This window comes from Pelodiscus sinensis, chromosome 7 (genome assembly GCF_049634645.1).
Source record: "Pelodiscus sinensis isolate JC-2024 chromosome 7, ASM4963464v1, whole genome shotgun sequence".
NCBI classification, from domain to species: Eukaryota; Metazoa; Chordata; order Testudines; family Trionychidae; genus Pelodiscus; species Pelodiscus sinensis.
This window is the reverse complement of record NC_134717.1, coordinates 31,632,980-31,652,409: the sequence shown is the minus strand read 5'-3', so window position 1 is coordinate 31,652,409 and position 19,430 is coordinate 31,632,980. Positions and strand designations below refer to the sequence as shown.

The 19,430-nt window shown below is 38.4% G+C and overlaps 1 protein-coding gene across 1 annotated transcript in view; it reads left to right on the top strand.

The window, feature by feature from the left end:
• Window positions 1-18,878, top strand: part of ACVR1C (activin A receptor type 1C) — a 56,308-nt gene extending 37,430 nt beyond the window's left edge. The window contains exons 3-9 of the mRNA XM_014574864.3: window positions 3,785-4,030; window positions 7,782-8,012; window positions 8,959-9,126; window positions 9,940-10,096; window positions 11,665-11,789; window positions 12,861-12,991; window positions 13,868-18,878. Coding sequence (XP_014430350.2) covers window positions 3,785-4,030; window positions 7,782-8,012; window positions 8,959-9,126; window positions 9,940-10,096; window positions 11,665-11,789; window positions 12,861-12,991; window positions 13,868-13,993 — 1,184 coding nt within the window. The 3' untranslated portion in view covers window positions 13,994-18,878. The remainder of the gene's footprint in view (window positions 1-3,784; window positions 4,031-7,781; window positions 8,013-8,958; window positions 9,127-9,939; window positions 10,097-11,664; window positions 11,790-12,860; window positions 12,992-13,867) is intronic.
• Window positions 18,879-19,430: the final 552 nt, after the last annotated feature.

Sequence of the window (19,430 nt, the reverse complement as noted above, 5' to 3'; positions counted from 1 at the left end):
GACCAGAATTAAAAGGGAGGCCTTGTTTTAGTTTTAACACAGCTTTTCTATAGCAAAATCCCTTTCTTTGTCCTTGGGTTTCTGGAAAATCAAAAAAATATATGGAATTCTTAGACCCATAGCTCAAATCTTGAGATCCTGACCCAGCTGACAGTGGCCTGCCATGCTGCTGGTGTTTTATTGCAGGGTAGATGTGCCATTAGTTTAATTTTCTAATAGTCTGTCCTTAATGGAATACCGTAGAGAATTCTATGCTGATGTATGGATGATCCCAATGAAGTATGAAATTCCAGCAATGTGAACCTGTATTTACTGCATTTTCAATGAATGTTCACTTAAAGACTTTAAACGGTTAAGAAAATTCTTTTCTTATGTTCTTGTAGAAATGAGCAATAAACAACTGCCATGTTTATTTTGTCTACCTATGTTAGAATTGCAGATTGTATCTTTTTTTCACGTATTGAGTATTTTTATAATTTTTTTGGTCCTATTTGTGGTAGTTCATATTCGGTATGGACTTTGTCTTAGGGACTTGTCTAATAGACTCCTTGTGAGTTGGGCTTACATTGGTTAAAATAATTAACCAGCCATGAAGTTAATAGCAGACAGAATGTTGTACTTCCCATCTTCTGTTTCTTGATTGGAGGCAGAGACTAAATTTGGCTTCTTTCCGATGCAACAGCCAGAAGAGAATAAGGGTTTGTCCTCATTAGAAAATGTCATCACTTTAACTATTCTAGTAAGCTTCCCTTTCCCTACCAGTGTAGATGCAATTATGTGGCATTGGCAAACTTCAGCATTTTTTAATAATTTTGACTGATAAAACAGATATCTATTAATCATTTACAATATCTCTTTAAATTTTCAGTCCTGTAAAATTATGGGTTTAAAATATGTTTTCTATTTTTCAGTTTTCACAGTTGTGGGAATATGGGTGGTCAGAGAATTATTTAATGACAGATGTTAAGATTCAAAAAGTTAAAACTTCAAACTTATCTTTGTCTCTCTCGTAGTTATATACAATATAGAGATTATATATTTTTCAGAGTGGTCCAGTTGACTTCTCATTCTGTTGTCTTCTCTTCCCCCATTACCCCAAGATTTTGGATTTACTGTACCCTAAAGTCCTGAAGTATAATTTGGCCTGTACTGAATGCATACCTTAACATTTTCATAAACAGAGATCAAGACTTTTGTCTTTACATTTGTCAGTATAACCTTAAATGGTGTTCATTCATTAACTTGGTAAGGCCTTAAGATTCCTATTCATTCAGTGTCATATTCCACTTGGTCAATGCTTTGGTTCTGCATTTAGGCTTAGCTTGCTTAGATTAGTTTATCTGTGATGACATTGTTTACAGAAGCTGAGCTCTTGACAAAACTCTACTACAAGTAATTTGCTAGAGTTAGGGTACTGGGTGTTACTGTTGCAATGTATTTTCGAGACTTGTTATAGTTTGAAAAGTAAGTTGACCTATAACACTTTGATCTCTCAATATTTGTGTTGCAGCCATGAAAACATGCATTTTATAAGTTTAGCTGTATTCTAATCATTATTAAGGTGATATATGCACTACAGTGACATGTATAACATTTTTTCCATGTGAGCACATACTTTGTGTTTGCAGCTTCTCATGATAGGACTGCTTTTTCTCTCATGTACAAAATTATGTGCAAGTCTAAAAGATTTCATAGATGCAATATCTGGAAATTTCATATTGGTGAGGTTTTTTTTCTATGACTATTGTAAGGAATTTATAAAGGTGCAAGTTAAGTATAAAAAAAGCATCATGCATACCAATCTTAGAAGTTATAAGAACTGCCTAATTAGCTAGAGTACATAACAGCAGCCTGTAAATTGCATCTTTCATTGAGTTCAGTTCACCCAAGTGCAGAATTGCTTTAGGCACTACTTAAGACCAATATTAAAGGCTTACATAATGCATAGGCTCTTGGTGCAGTCTTTTCTCTGAGAAATTTCACAGTGTCTGAATACTTAGGGTATGTCTACACTGCAAATAGACCCCTGCAACTGAACCATGCCAGCTAACTAGGGCTTGGGCTAAGGAGCTATTTAATTGCAGTGTAGATATTCTGACTCTGGAGGGAGCCTAGCCTCCAGAATCCTGCAAGGTATTTACAGCGTAGACATACTTTGTGTGACACATTCTACTTCTTGGTCCATCTCTCACTGATTTGGAAGGCAATAAATACATCTCGGGGCAGAATTAGCCACTGCATTAAAGGGTTCTGGGGTGATCAGTGAGAATTTTGCTATACAGCTGGTTTGCACCCACATATACTCTAATGATTTTTCAGTGTCTGGTTACCAGAGTTTATATAATTCAAGAGTTACAGCTACAATTTATGAAGGTGTGCTATTGTGACATTTACCTTATATTTGAAGCTGGATTAAAAACCAGACTAGTGTTTGCACTGATTCTGAGTAAGTTAGAGAATGGATGCATATTTTTCAGGAGTGAAAATAATTAATACACTCATCCAAACAGGAGATGGCAAAACAGATTAACTTTTACTGTATTTTTATCTAGTGGGTGATAGTAATATAATCTAAACATTTCTGCAACTTTACCTGTGCATGTATGTTAACCTGTGACAATGTAATTACAGGATATAGGTCTACACTGCAATATAAATCCCAGGTTAGTAGAATTCAAGTTAGTATACCCTAGGTTTGTTAAGATAGGTCTTGAATATTTATACTCATTTGTAATCCCATATTAGGAATTGTTGAACCTGAGTCCCAAACTAGGGCTACAACATTTATGCTGCATTATGCAGGCCTTGAGACCAGCCACTCATATCCAAGCCTTTTAATGCCCTCAAAATATGACTGCTTTAGCCCTTTTTTGGTGATACAGTGTAGGAGAACGTGATTGTCCACTAAACTTGAGTGTCCACAGGACCAAGAAAGTCAGCCAGTGATTCTGGGATACTTTTGGTAGACTCTCAGAATATGTCTACATTTGCCCCCTATTCGAACTAGGGAGGCAAATGAAGCATACTGAAAGTGCTAATGAAGCACAGGATTTAAATATCCCGCACTTGATTAGCATATTCGTGGCCGGTCGCTGTTTTAAAATGCCGGTAGACCAAATTAACTTGCTGCGTGTAGACGCGGCAGTCCAATCCAAAACCATTAACTCGAATTACCTGTTATTCCTCATTGCACGAGAAGTAACAGTTAATTCAAGGGAAGGGTTTTGGATCAGACTGCTACATCTACATGCGGCAAGTTAATTCGGGCTACCGGCATTTTAAAATGGCGACTGGCCGGGAATATGCTAATCAAGCGCGGGATATTTAAATCGCGTGCTTCATTAGCAACTTCGGTATGCTTCATTTGCCTCCCTCGTTCAAACTAGGGGACAAATGTAGTCATACCCCCAGAGTCCTGTGGGTCTGCATCTACACTATAAAGCAATAGAACTTGAACCCTGAGGCCCAGCTTGACTCAGGCTCAGACTCTCTACCCTCATGGGTCTCAAGAGCCTGGGTCTGAGCACGGAATTAGCATGATTTCTGTGTAGACAGAAGAAGGGTTAGTCTGAATCTGAGTTTGTACCCTGGGTTTCCATTGCAGTATACATATACGATACCCATAGAAAGTAAGGGCTTCTACTCCATTGAATGCAGTGAAAAGACACTCCTATTGACTTCAGTGTATTTTGGATCATGCTTTAGGAGTCAAATTGTGATAATGAAAATGTTAAAGCATTTACAATACATTATCTGTTGATTCATTGTAATGTAATTTTTTAAGCTTCAGAATCTTCAAGCAGACCAAACCTTGGGCCTGTGGCATTGACAGTGATAGTTACCGTGCCAGTATGCATCTTGTCTTTATCTGTAATGCTGATTGTATATACATGTCAAGGCCGTCACTGTACATTCAGAAAGAAGAAGCGACAAAATATTGAAGAACCTCTATCTGAGTGCAACCTAGTAAACTCTGGGAAAACTCTTAAAGATCTTATTTATGATATGACAACATCTGGGTCTGGATCAGGTATGTATGTACTAATAAGCACATTAAAACTTCTGTCTTTATTAATAAATAGCCAGGAGAACAGAATCACAATATTAAGTGTTTTTTAGTTCCTTTTTTAGTTATTTAGTTCAATAGACAAAGAGAAGGCAGTTAAAGTTTCTACTGTCATGTTACAGTACTTTTGGTGTGTATTTGTTAGTCTATTCCTGACACTTTAAATGGGAAGTACTACTAGAATCTATATTGTCTTTATGACAGCGGTTAAAAATTTTGCCCGCTGCATGAAGTGTGTTGCCTTATAGAAAGAAATAGGTGTCATAGCCTTAAGAATTTGTCACGATAAAGTATTACCTATAGAGATTTTAATATTCATGAGTAATTGCATGGTATGAGGAGTCAACTAATATGGAGGAGTCTTGGCAATTAAAGTGATATGAAAAGATGCCACAATGCTACCATATTGGGCTGTTGTCTTTATGGGCCAGATTTCTGTAACTAGAATTGTTTATTTAGAAAACCAGAAAACATATTTTAGACTGCTCTTTTAGTGCAGTTCATAGACTTAAGGCCTTGTCTACATTGGGGATTTGTCACAGTTAGAGCCATTTTTGCTAGCCAGTGGTGTAACTGTATTATTGCAAACCCCTAACATAGAGAAATCCACAAAATACACTGGTGCAGCTTACCATAGTTTCAAACAATAGTGGCTTTACTTATCCACATGATAGGATTTTCTCCATTTGCTGCCCAATCATGGCTGTAACGGGGGCAATTCTTGAGTGTAGGTGAGGCCATAGCAATTACAGCATGAAAGTGGGATGCTGGGGTAACCAGGAAGAGCTGGAATAAAGAGAATCTCAATCAAGCTAAAAATTACAGCTGTTTAAACCTAAACGTCACTGATTCTGTTTCTGAAAACAAGCCTTTGATAATGTTGCTATTGAAAGATTTAGAATATTTGGTAAAAAATGTATTAACACATTAGAAGCATTATCACGTGTACCCCTACGAAAATACAGTCCTTCATTAAAGTTAGCTGTATTAATGCTAACAGAAGAGAGTGGATTTTTGATTATCCACGATAAATCTGATAATAAACCAAATGAAGCAGGAGTTACTGTTAGAAGAGCCAAACAAAAATAGTATTTAAAGTTACTTTGTAAGCTGATTCTTTTTTGTATGCATGCTTATGATTATGAAGGATAAATGTCTTAAATTCAAAGCTTCAGGGGATAGCCGAGTTAGTCTGTTACAGAAAAACAACAACAGATGATCTGGTAGCACTTTATAGACTAACAAAACATGTATCATGAGCTTTCGTGGGCACACGAAAGCTCATGATACCATCTACATGTTTTGTTAGTCTATAAAGTGCTACCAGACCATTTGTTGTTTAAATTCAAAGGTCAGTCTCAAGATGGTGATTTTGGGGCTTTTAGATTACTATAAATGTTTAATTCTAGCTCCAAAATAAGACCAGTTTGTTGTTCTTTTTATCATAGGCACATAGCACTCCTGTTGTTAAGGAAGCCTAATTGTTCCTTTTTATGAACCAGATTTTGGTTGCTTTTGTAGCTTTTGCTCAATTTTAATCGTTTTAGACTGAAATTTTCCATGCTGGGTATCTGCATCAGGCCATTTTTTTTTAATTGTAGCTAAAATAGTTCAGCCATCTCCAAGAAGGCAGTTGGGGAAAAAACATTGTTATGCCCATATTTTTCTTTTTTTTAAAAAATCACTTTAAAAAAAAAAAAGCTCTACCCCTTCCCTTCTTCCCAATCCACAGTTTGGAGGGGACTTAAAATGTGGCAGGGACATGGTCTTTCTGTGTGGGACATGTCGTTTGCCATCCCCCTTTAAAAACCATCATTTAGTTAAGTTAAAATTGCAATTTGCACATACTCAGTAGAGAGACTTCTTAGGTTTTAGCTACTACATTTCCAAAAGATTTTGTCTCACTGAGTATGCTAGCCTCTGTGATCAAGCAGGACTTTCCCTGCAGTTGGAGTTGTGGAATATGTTGCAGGCCATACTGGATTTGGATACCTATATTGAAAGCAGGTAGACTCTCTCTCTTTTTTTTGTTTTGTTTTGTTCTCAAGGGCTTCCCTAAGTAACCCAGGCTGCCTGACTTCAATACAGAGGGGGGAGGCAAGCTAGGCATGAGAGAATGATGGGGAGAAAGATTGGGACATGAAGTCTTGTAGGGGAGACTGACACTGAAGGCTGGTGGAGAGAGAAAATGTTTCCTTTTCTACACCTGGACACAATTAAAAATCTTTTTGAAGATTTTTGTGAAAAATGAGACAGGCAGGCAGACAAATCCCATCTCCAGAATAGTCAACAGGTTGGTGGTTAGAGCACCCACTGGGCGTGTTGAAAAAGCAGAATCAGGTTCCCACTGTAAATGCAGCTGGTATGACCTTTGAAAGCTATCATTAAATCAGTGTTTTCTGCTGCAAAGCCTTTTGATTGAAATATTACTGACCAACTTTATTTATTTTTGAGCCAAATGATTTATTGCACTGCTGCTTCTGCATGTGAACGTCTGGATTTAGTAACATCTCTAGAATAGTTTGGAGCAAGAAGTCATGTTTATCCCTATGTGGAAGGTTGTCCACATTTTTATACTAAAGATTCAACTGAAAAATCATAAACACAAAAATCATGACAGTTTACGTACAGTTCAAGGAATGTTTCAGAGAGAGACATGGGGCTTGTCTATCTTTCTGTTTTACTGTACTGTAACTTTCTCTGTCATGGAAGGGAAAAAACACCCCACCCCCTAAATGCAGCAGGTTTCAGCCCTTTAAAGTGCCAGTGTAAACAGGCTCCCAGCACACTTAGCTACTCCCTTTGTGAAGATGGTTTACCTACAAAATTGGTCATAGCTGTCCTGTCCATACAGTGATTCAGAGCAGCCACCCCAGGCCCTGTGCTTTGGGAGCCCCATGGCGACCACTTCAGCCATCCTATCTACGGGACCCTCAAGGCCCAGGATGGCCTGTGGGTTTATCTGGGGAGGGGGTGGGGTAAGGAGGAGGCCTACACAGGATGGCAGCAGGAGTTACCCCCAATGCACACTTCCTGCGGTGACGGGAGCTAAAGCAATGCGGCAGCCTGCTCCACTCCACCACCCATCTCCCAGCCCACTTCACTCCTTTTCTGCGTTGGCAGGAAACGAAGTGCAGCGACTAGGGAATGGGCCGCAGGATTGAGCAGTGCTTGTTGCCAGGTCGCTCCGGCTCCTGTCGCCATGGTGAGTGCTGGGGTGGGGGGAAATTGGAAGACAACCAAGGTTCACGCCCTGCTCCAGGCCCCCTGTGATCCCTGGCTCACCTCACTCAGGGAGGGAGCTTTGTACATGGGGTGCAATGGTGGGGCAGTGTGGAGCAGAGCCGGGGCTTCGTGGAAGGGGTAGAGTGGGGGTGAGACCGGCCAAGGCCTGCAGCAGGGGTTGTTGCCTCGGGCCACATGTTCCCTTGGGGATAGCATTGGCATTGCTGGTGCTGTAACCACACTGTTGCGGCAGTACTTTATACTCATCTATGTAGACAAAGCCTTACACTCCCTTACTCTGATAAGGATGGTACATAATTCATGCTTTATATGTTTATCCATTTATATTAGTCAGAACTGGGGGGTGAGGAGGAAAGTGTGTGTGTGTGTGTGTGTGGTAATTTCAACATATATTCTAATATGTTTTTAATTTGAATTTAATAATAATTGCTAATGCACTCTTTTGTAAGTATCCTCATTCTATCTTTAGGTTTACCTCTATTGGTCCAAAGAACAATTGCAAGAACTATTGTTCTTCAGGAAATAGTAGGAAAAGGCCGCTTTGGTGAAGTCTGGCGTGGAAAATGGTGTGGAGAAGATGTAGCTGTGAAAATTTTCTCCTCAAGGGATGAAAGGTCTTGGTTTCGTGAGGCAGAAATCTATCAGACAATTATGCTGAGACATGAAAACATCCTGGGGTTTATTGCTGCTGATAACAAGGGTATATAGTATTTCCAAACATAATTTCACAATGTTTGTTCTGTGCACCATGGCAGCTCCAATGAAACTGATTTTTCCACAACCCTTGCTCTGCTTTGCTAAAACATGGGGCCGTGTGTTTAATGATTTGAGGAGTTGATTAGGAAAATTAATTTTACAATTTTTAGGCTTCAGTCCTATGTTAAGCAGATGTCTGTGTCAGTATGGAGCCATGAGGCCCTGCACAAATGCAGGGGTCTGCTTGAGTGGAGTTCATTGTGGAATAAGGGCCTCGCTGACTTAAGTGAAAGTTTAAATGAGTCTTATTTATATCAGCTAGTTGATTAATTAGAATAATATTGAAAACATTACTGAAAGATTGATTATGAATTTATGCTATCAATTTAATCAAGCTGCATGAATGCTTTATACCCTCTACTTTAAGCCATGCATGTACAGCCAATGCTATAAAAATAGATTACTTTATATAGATAACAATCCAGCAGGAAAATAATTAATTGTAGAAATAGATCTTGAAATTCAGGATTGCTGTACCAAAACCTTTAAAGATTAACTAATATTTCTTACATTTTGAGAGCTACAAGAGTTAATGGAGACTTTGCTATTGCTGCAAAACAATGAACTGAATTATGTCACCAGCTCTTATGAGAGTAAACGGAGAACCCCTCATTTTTGATTGCCATATGTGCAAAAGTGCTCAACTTCCAGAAGCTCCCATTGTTCTCAGTGGGAAGACTAGTGCTAAGCACATCTGAACGCTGGCCATTAATCCGTTGGGCTCTCTGCACTGTGTAACATACTAGATGCACAGTGTAGCATGTAGCCACTCCTGTGGCAGAGGCCCTTTAAAAAAAAACCTTGAAAATTTGGTTCCTTTGTGTGTGTATGTATAAAATATATTTGGCCAGTTCTTTACAATGTTAAATAAGATTGATTTCTCTTGATAGATAATGGAACTTGGACTCAACTGTGGCTTGTATCTGAATACCACGAGCAAGGCTCCTTATTTGATTATTTAAACAGAAATGCTGTGACCATTGCTAGTCTGATTAAGCTGGCACTTTCAATAGCCAGTGGCCTTGCACACCTTCATATGGAGATAGTTGGTACACAAGGTATTTGTATTTCTCTTTTTTGGAACTATGAATGGAAACTTTGGCATTTACAAAAATGTGTTAGTTTATTAGTTTGTTAGTTTATTAGACACAAGGAATGATAAAGACTTCTTTTACAAACAGCGTCTTAGCTGGGTTTTTTTTTAAATAGTAAAAAAAAGTAAATGGAATCCTATATGTACAGACTGCTTTATAAATAGAGAGTACATAAGAACGGCAGTACTGGGTCAGACCAAAGGTCTATCTAGCCCAGTATCCTGTCTGCCGACAGTGGTCAGCACCAGGTTCCCCAGAGAGGGTGGACCGAAGACAGTGATCAAGCGATTCGTCTCCTGCCATCCCTCTCCAGCCTCTGACAAACAGAGGCCAAGGACAAGAGTGAGATGCATTATGTTTTTAGAAGTGCTTGCAGTCTACATAGCTGCCACAACATCTAGCAATACTAATTCCATAGCATACAGAAAATAGAAAATTTTGGAGTAGCATAAAAATTTAAAATAATGCAAGATATATCATGCTGTTTGTATTCATTATAATTTTAATTAAATTATACAGTGGAGGCTTTTATTTATCTAAAATCGCCACAAGTTCTCTAGTCTGCTCCACTAGAATGCTGTAGAATCCAAGAGATTTTGCTGTAGAAGTCAGCTATTTGAGGTTTTTTGAATATTGTTAGAGAAGCCCATCTGCCTTCAGTGTTGAATAGTTCTATTACAGCTCTAATTTTTCTATATTGAGATGGGAGAGGTCAATAAACAAACTGTATTGTAATTATCCACAATAGTGCTTCTAATTGCTTTTTTGTCTTCACAGGCAAACCAGCTATTGCACATAGGGACCTAAAATCTAAGAATATCTTAGTAAAAAGAAATGAAACCTGTGCCATTGCAGATTTAGGACTTGCTGTGAGACATGATGCTGTATTGAACACAATTGACATACCTCAGAATCCTAGAGTGGGAACCAAGAGGTAAGACCTTTTAAATAGACAAGATAAGTATTTTTCCTTAAATATTAGGGAAGATCCGTTCAGCTTGATTTCCATTTCTGTGCAATTTCTGAGCACTGCAAGAAGCAGGTCTGCTCCTTCTTTTCCAAATTCCTCCTCCTGTCTTTTTTGAACTGTGCTTGCAACATTTTGTCAATTGGGGCAGGTATTAACCCTTTATCTATGATATCCATGTTTTGGGATAGAGAACACAATGGCTACGTCTACACTGGCCCCTTCTCCGGAAGAGGCATGCTAATTTCTAACTTTGGAATAGGGAAATCCGCAGGGGATTTAAATATCCCCAGCGGGATTTAAATAAACATGGCCGCCGCTTTTTTTCCGGCTTGGGGAAAAGCCGGAAAAGAGCGTCCAGACTGGCGCGATCCTCCGGAATAAAGCCCTTTTCCAGAGGATCTCTTATTCCTTATGGCAGCTGGGCCTAGAGCAAGGAGAAAAGAGATCCCATAGTGACACTGGCACTTTATCAACACACTGCAATTTGGTCACTTACCAGGGCAAAGATGGCAGCTGGGCCTAGAGCAAGGAGAAAAGAGACCTGGCGAATCAGAGCTGCTAAGTGGGAATCAGGTATAAAGGAGAGCTGTTAGGGGATCATGGAAGGTCTGGGAAGGAAGTGCCTTCCTAACTGGAGTAGTTTGCATTTGTCCTTACTGAATTTCATTCTATTTACTTCAGATGATATATCTAGTTTGTCCAGATCATTTTGAATTTTAATCCTCTACTCCAGTGCACTTGCAATTCCTCCCAGCTTAGTATTTACAGACTTTATAATCATACTCTTTATGCCATTATCATTGCATACTCTTTATGCAAACTACTCCAGTTAGGAATGCTTTAGCGTAATATTGGTATGGTTTGTAACTATCTTTTTTAGATAGCCCTGTATTAATCCCTTGATGACCCTTTTAGCAGAGAGAAAATTCACACAATTTCAGAAGATTAATAGAAAGCTTTAAATATATATTGCTGTCTTGACCTGCTAACATTCGCGTTGGTATCTTCCAGTGCATTTAGTGCCTTATTTCCCTTTAAAGGGGGGCCGTAATGTACCATGGCTGTTATACAGAGCTAAGTTTACTGTTAACACTAAACTGATAATGGTCACATGGAACATCTAGCGTTTAGAAAAAATATTTTAAAGAATACATTTTTGTGTATTTTTGTTTTTTAATAAAAATATGTTCAAGACAGCCATGACAAGTATTCTTTCTGAGGTTGGGTCAGAGAGTATAGTCCATCTAGGATGGGATTCTTGTATTTTGGGGAGGGAGAAACCCTGGTGCGATTGGTACAATAGACCTCTGGAACAGTCAAAATTATGCTTCTGTCATTTTTTTATGAGTGCGGGAAAAATAATTTATCTACATTCATTTACATTAGCAGCAATGTGGCTGAACCGAAGTTCAGAAAAACTGATGGTAATTGAGGATGGCTTTCCAACATATTGTTCCTAACCCTCTCCATGTGAAATATTAGAATCTTTGTTAGAACTTTTATAAAGTGTGTGTGACCTTTTTTTTAAAAAGGTACATGGCTCCTGAAATACTTGATGATGTAATGAACATAAGCATCTTTGAGTCCTTCAAACGTGCAGACATATACTCTCTTGGCTTGGTGTACTGGGAGATATCACGAAGATGCTCAATTGGAGGTAAAATTTCTGACTGTTTTATGTTGCATTTCAGAATTGATAGCAATAATGTGAATTTAAAAGAAATACATTAATATGATGTATGTATTGTTTTAACTGAGTTTTCCAGATAGTGTGTGGATGGAGAAAGAATTACCAGACTTTCATATTAATAATGGCTCAACAGTAAATTTGAAAGAGTTAACAAGTAAACAAATAGCAGCTAATGCCTGTCTGATTTAAGTATTCTGAAATATCAAAAGCAACAGAACAGATATGTAAATTATTTTTCACTTTCCCTTGTCAAATAAACTAATTTATATTGCAGAATTCATAAGAAAATCAGTTCTTCCCACGTAGCTTCCCTCCTGATTGGTTTCTAATCTGCAGGAAGTTAATATTTCAAAATTTTGGTCAGAAAAAAATCCATAAAACTAATCTCAGATGATGGTGTGCTGGTGTAACTCACACACCTTCTATGTGGTGCACTGTCCCACCTACTGGAACTGAAATCACTTTCAGAGAGAATAATGAGTCTGCTCCACAGCCTTAGTTGAGAGCCAGCTGGCTTTTAGCTCATGTGGTAGAGGCTCATGTTCTAAGTTCCAGAGATCCTCGGTTTGATTCTGTTTGTTGGTGTTACACTGGCAGTATGAAAATAAGGGGTCCATATTGTCAGGAAATGCAGTAAACCTGCTCACGAGCTGGAGAGTTTGGGTCGCAACAGTTGGCAACAAAGACTCTACTGGTTTGGATTTTACATTGGTCAGAACCAGCAAGATTGAACTCTACAGTCTCCCCACTTCAGCAAGATACTTTTTACTTCTAACCCTCTTCTCAAAAAACAAACAAAACAAAACAAAACCAGTATCACTCACCTTATCTTTGTTACAGTTAGTGAGGTTCTTCCCAGAGCGCTCTCTACCCAGGTCTTGTAGCCTTATCCACTGCTGCAATTCAAAGGGTTTTCTCATGAAGGAGGGGTAAGGACCTTCCATCCCAGGACTCAACAGGAGTATCTAAATGAGTAAGCACAAAGATCGCAATGTTTATATGGAATCTCGTTAGGGATTTTTTTTCTTCTTCTTTTAGGACTCATTGAGGAGTACCAGTTGCCTTATTATGATGTTGTGCCTTCAGATCCCTCAATAGAAGATATGAGAAGGGTAGTTTGTGAACAGAAACTTAGACCAAATATCCCAAACCAGTGGCAAAGTTGTGAGGTGAGTTTTTTCTCCCATTTTTAGAAATATATATTTTGTAAATTTATATATAAATGTATATATTTATACATTTAAATCTTTAAGACTGGGATTTTCAAAGGAGCCCAAGGGAGTTAGGTGCCAGACTTCTATTATATTTCAGTAGGATTTGGATGTCTAGCTTTTTAGCTGGCAGAAGCAAGGAGCTTTTAAAAAGCTTGGAAGAGCTTAAATATATAGGTTGGATCATGCGGAAGCCAGTCGTTAACCTGAGTCCATCTTTCAAGTATATGGGAAGGCAGCAGTCTTAGGGAGATATGGATTCTTTCAGGGCCAGCCCACGACATTTTGGCACCTGGGGCAGGGAGCTCAAATGATGCTCCCATGCCACCTTTTCTCCTGCCTGCCTATTATATGTCTTGTTCCCTCCTTCCTCCAGCACAGCACTCCACCATGTCTGTGCATCTAGAGCAGAGAAAATACATATGCACCAGCAGCAGACACAATTTTCTACACTCTGGGTCTTAGATGCCTCATTTTGCCTCGTAATAAGGCCAGCCCTGGATTCTTTTACCCCTTCTCCCATTCCCCACACAAACATCCCTTGCTTGGCACTATGTTGCATCCCCTGGACCTCATACAAAACCTCTCTCCTGCTAAGTTCAAGAAAAGAGCATTTTAAGGTAAATATGTTGAAAAGAGCCTGACAGCACTGAATAGCAAAGTATTCTTTCTCTTTGACTAAACCAAAACAAAACAAAGTTTCTGTCATTTTTGCTGAAATAGTATTTCAGAGTATTCTTTTGTACCTTGCATTGGGGTATTTTTAACTTATTGCACTAAAGCAGTGGATTTTTGTAATCCAAAACCTCTTTTTGTTTGTTTGTTTGTTTTAAGGCACTCCGAATCATGGGTAGAATAATGCGCGAGTGCTGGTATGCTAATGGCGCAGCTCGACTGACTGCGCTCCGCATTAAGAAGACCATTTCACAACTCTGTGTACATGAAGATTCCAAAGCCTAAATGGGTCATTTAGGGGAAGGAGGAAGAAATCATTCTCCATCTCTTTACATGTGATTTGTTTTCTGTCTACCTCACATATATACAGTACAGTATTTAAGTGCCCAAACCACAGCACTGAAAAATAATTTCATAGTTGGCTACAACCAGCTGCAGCTTTTGGTTGGTGTTGCTGTCTTTATAAAGCAAATCACCAACTCATGCTATTTTTTTTTTAATGAAAGTCGATATTAGGAAAACAGCAGTACTGAGTTACAAAACATTATTCCTTTAGACTATTTTATTATTTGTAAGTTTTTTATTCTAGTTAAAACCAAAATACGTTGTTGAAGGGATGTATTTGTGTAAAACAGGTATGCAAAAGAAACCACACACATTTTATCTTCAAACTAAAATCAGACCAAATTCATCAAGCTTCTTGGGTGTTTTCCCATAGAATCCTGTAGAATATATTACAGTAAAGTGCATTTATATGTTTTTATATTCTATATATAAATTAGCAGCCAAACAAATAAGAAGATTATACCCCTCAATATGTATACTGTGAAGCTAAAGTAAACACGTGAGTGTTTCTCTCTCTCTTTTTTTAATGTTACTACAGCTCTATCCAAAGTTAAGGTTTGGCAGTATTTTTGTTAAGTATCCCTATTTCAGGGATCAGACAGTCATAAACACCAACTCTGAGCTAACTGTTCCAAAGTCTCAATCAAGGACCAATTTTTTTAAAATCAAATTGTGAAAAAATTATGAGAATTGTACAGTGTAATCCAAAAATAATGTATTTTAACTAAATTTTCTATAGACCAATACCCAAAGTTTTAGTGTCTTTTGGTATTTGGGGGAGTGAGAAGGTCTAATACAGTTGTTTGCTGCAAAATACAATGTACGTGTGAAATTGCTTCAGATGCAGAAACTCATTCACGCTAACCTGTACCCTGAATACAATAGCACAGATAGTTGTGTTTGAGAGGAGCAGGGCAACATCCACAAGATATATATGTAATTGTGCAGAACCAGCACCTCCCACACTGAGTGAGTGGTATAGAAAGGCCTCAGAGAGGTGGTGCTAGGTCATTGGTGCCCTAAACAGGAATATCTTGGCCCTCCTGCACATAACAAATAATAAGAAGTGAAGAGGGGACTCTTTGATCTGCTCAGGGCCCTAAGCAATTGTTTTCTCTGCTTATGCCTAGTCCAGCTCTGAGTGCTCAGGATTGGAGCAGTAGTACTCGTGAATGGCTGTACTGCAGTCCCTGTGTTCTGACCTGGCTTTGGGAGATGTATTTCCTTCTATCAACCATTTTCTTCCATGCTTTAATTATTTTTAAAAAATTCCAATCTACTCTGTAGACACAAGAACTTAGTGCTCCTAGCACAGGAAAGCAATACACATGTTCACCAGTGTAAGAACACCTGCACATTTAAAGGGCTAAAGGCAGGGTGCCAGAACCTTTGAGGATTTAGGATTGGGGGTGAGGAGGACTGGCACAGTAACTAGAAGGGTCAGTGGACCATGCCCCTGGACTCCGAACCTGAATATTTCCCCCTCCCAAACTGCAAGCCTGTGGAAAGTGTAGAGAAGTGCTGGCAGGGGGCTGTGCTTTACGGTGACATTGCCCCTCCTAACTGCAAGCCTTGGCAGGTGTGGAATGGTACCAGTAGGGGTTCACAGCAGGGTTGTTGATCATTCCCCTGCCATGAAGTGCAGCTTCTCCCAGCTTCTCAATGCATGTCCAAGGCTTGCAGGTGGGGAGGGGCCAACACCACCTCTGCTTTCCAAATTATGCCCATATAAAAAAGTGAGGATTATAGGTTCTCCCTCCTCAATTATAGTAATTGGGCAAAGTCATTGACATGAGGCCATATTGGTTTCTTCAGAGCGATCAAATATGCATCTCATGAATAACTCCAAGGAGGTATCAGATAAATAACAGGACATCAAAACAATCTCTAAATAGATGTATTTCACAATAATGTTAGCTTACAAAAGAGTAGTATCAGTAGGCATTTTCAAAAGTTCCTAAATATTCTAGTATTTCATGATTTCTTGTAATGGATCAAAAGACATGTGGATAAGTAACTCTCAGACACTTCGGGGGAAGATTCTGTTCATACGTCTTTGATTTTGTTTTATTTAAAAAATGATTTCTTATATCCACTATAACCACAGTTTAAAAATATATTTTAAATCCTCAAAATCCAGGAAATACAAAATTAGATCTACAAATCTCCCTTCAACATCACTGATTTGGAGGCAATTCTTTATTATGGGTGTAGAGAGAGGAGGAAAACTTTACGAGAGTGGGAAATGTTGCATGCTATATATACTTGATAGTTTTTGTGAGTGTGGCTAATCCCTATCATTAGGTCTTTTGCCTTTTGTTTAGATGGAAAATCAGGAATTTAGCCTTCAGTTTAGGAGTGTCAGCGATACTTGTTTTATCCTAACATGTTGGAATTCTAGTGCGGAGCTGTTGTTTGTTCTTTAAATTGATACTAGTGAACTATAGCATACATATTTATAGAATTTATAGTCATTTTACACTGGCTAAGTTGAGCTGAAGACTTAGTTATTTATGCTCCTGTAATTAGACTGTAGGATAAAGTCTAGATATGTAAAAATATTTCAGTATTGCTTTACTCAGCATAGCAATGCCTTATCTTAGGCAAAGGTACTTAAGAGTTTTAAAATAAGAATTTTTAGCATGAGGTAGCAGTATCATGGTGAGAGAGTTCATGCCAAGCCAGACCATTGTAGATTTAAACCTAGGTTTGCTGCGCATTAACTGGCCATGCAGATAAGCCATATATCTCATTTTAATAACTGACTTAGTCCTAAATCAGTTAGGTATTGTGGTGCTCAGGAGAAAAGTGTCTAAATAACTGTAAATATCTAAACCTGTATTTAATGAATAGCTAGTAAATTTTATTTCCATATATTTTTATAAGTTCCATGTGTGTAAATTATACCAGGCTGTTTTGTCACATGCACACTTTCTAATCTACCATATTTATTTGAAAATTAAATGAAAAGGAGCTAACCACTACAACAGACATTTTTTAGGCTCGTGTTTTTTCTGTTTATAAATTAAAGATGAATGGGATCTTGAGTTGCTTCAAAACCAGCTCGTATTTAAAAACAAACAAAAAAAAATTATCTGTGAAAGGGCCTGATCCATCTCCCACTAAAGTCAACGGAAAGGCTCCCATTGACTTCTGTGGAGCTAGATCAAGCTTACAGTACTTCAATTACTTTTCTGATCTGTTTTTTTTTAATATAAAGAACAACAAAAATTATTAAAGATCTAAAAAACATGACCTGTGAAGATAAAATTGGATTTGTTTAGTTTAGAAAGTGAAGTCTGAGACGCCCTTGGACTAGTTTTCAAGTATAGGTTGAACCTCTCTAGTCCGGAACCCTCGGTGCCAGACCATGGTGCCAGACCATGGGAGGTCAATATTGTCTAGCAGCATTACCAACACTTCCACTGCTTACTGGTCTCCTAGAAGACAGTTAGGGATAAGTTAGAGCTAAATAACAGCACAGAACATGGGGAGCTGAGATTAGTGGCTGTAAATAAACTTTATGGAACCATGGGAAACTTGGCCGTATCAATAAGTGGACATCTGGCTAACTAAAATCATGTCAACCATTGTTGCTGGACCAGAGAGCGCTGGACTAGAGAGTTTCAACCTGTATCTAATAAGATTTTACATGGAGGAGGCTGAAAAGTTATTCTCCTTAACCTCTGGGGATAGGATAAGAAACAATGGATTCAAATTTCAGCAAGGGAGGTTTAGGTTGGGTATTAGGAAAACCTGCCTAAGACACCGGGTGGTTAAGCATTAGAATAAATTACCTAGTGAGGCTGTGGAATCACTATCATGGAGCTTTTTAAAAGCATGTTAGATAAACTCCTGTCAGATGGGCTTGGACCAGCCGTGAGTGGACTTGATAAGCTGTAGAGGTGCAGCCCTTCCTGTGCTAAGATTCTATATGAGGCTGTAATTTCAACATTGATTAGTTCCTCCAATTGGGGCTAGATTTGCCAAAATGCTGAGCATCCAGCATCTCCTATTTATTAGTCTCACAATTCCCTTAAGTTTTACCTACATAAAAGAGAAACAGAATTCATGTGCATTTACTCAGCAACACACTTGACACAAAAAGAGAATTTAAAAAATGGTCTATAGCATAAAACAATGTATTAAAATGTGTTTAAAAGAGGTCTAATATTCTTATTCAAAATCACTTGGGTATTTTGAAATCCAGTGTAAACCCAATTAGTTTTAAATAACTTTAAAAAATTACTCCAATGACATTTTAGATTTCTTCTTTTCATTTCGTACTAATATTACACTCTTGTATACAGTATCTGATACTAAAAATAAAAACTGAACCCACAACTGCCTTTCCCATAAGTTTTGATCTTGCAATTTTCTTTTTTTAACATGAAGTTGGGCTAGACCCTGTTGGGCTGCTAGACAGCACTTTTATTTAATCTATTGGAATTAAATCGTGCACAGAGATAATATTAAAGTAGTAAGGCTGCTGCTGCTATTTTTTGTAGCATAGCCTGGATTTGCATTGAGGCTTACGGATAAATAAAGCTTATATGTCTGCTAAAGATTTTCTACTCTAAGTAACTGTCCTTTCTACACAAGCATGACTCCCATTTTAGATTTTTATTATAAATATTATGTGCTTTTTAATCCTGTACCTCAGGTTAACTACTAATTACTAGAAAATCTTACCTGTTCCAATCTAATTGTTACCCCCACAAAATCCTAACATTTAGACTACACTAATTACAGCAGTTCATACAATAAGGGCTCATCTACACTGGCCCCTTTTCCGGAAGGGGCATGTTAATTTCAGAGATCGTAATAGGGAAATCCGCGGGGGATTTAAATATCCCCCGCGGCATTTAAATAAAAATGTCCGCCGCTTTTTTCCGGCTTTTAGAAAAGCCGGAAAAGAGCGTCTACACTGGCCCCGATCCTCCGGAAAAAGCGCCCTTTTCCGGAGGATCTTATTCCTACTTCGAAGTAGGAATAAGATCCTCCGGAAAAGGGCGCTTTTTCCGGAGGATCGGGGCCAGTGTAGACGCTCTTTTCCGGCTTTTCTAAAAGCCGGAAAAAAGCGGCGGACATTTTTATTTAAATGCCGCGGGGGATATTTAAATCCCCCGCGGATTTCCCTATTACGATCTCTGAAATTAACATGCCCCTTCCGGAAAAGGGGCCAGTGTAGACATAGCCTAAGATTACAGATGGAGCCAAGCACTTGCAGGATTCTGTGGTATCCTAGGGAAAATAGCCACAATCAATTCATCAAGACACAGTAAAATAAAGGAAACAAAGATTGTGTGAATTTGATAGGAAAATTTCTTACTACAAAGGAAAACAAATAATTATATAATCCAGCATTTCCCACATT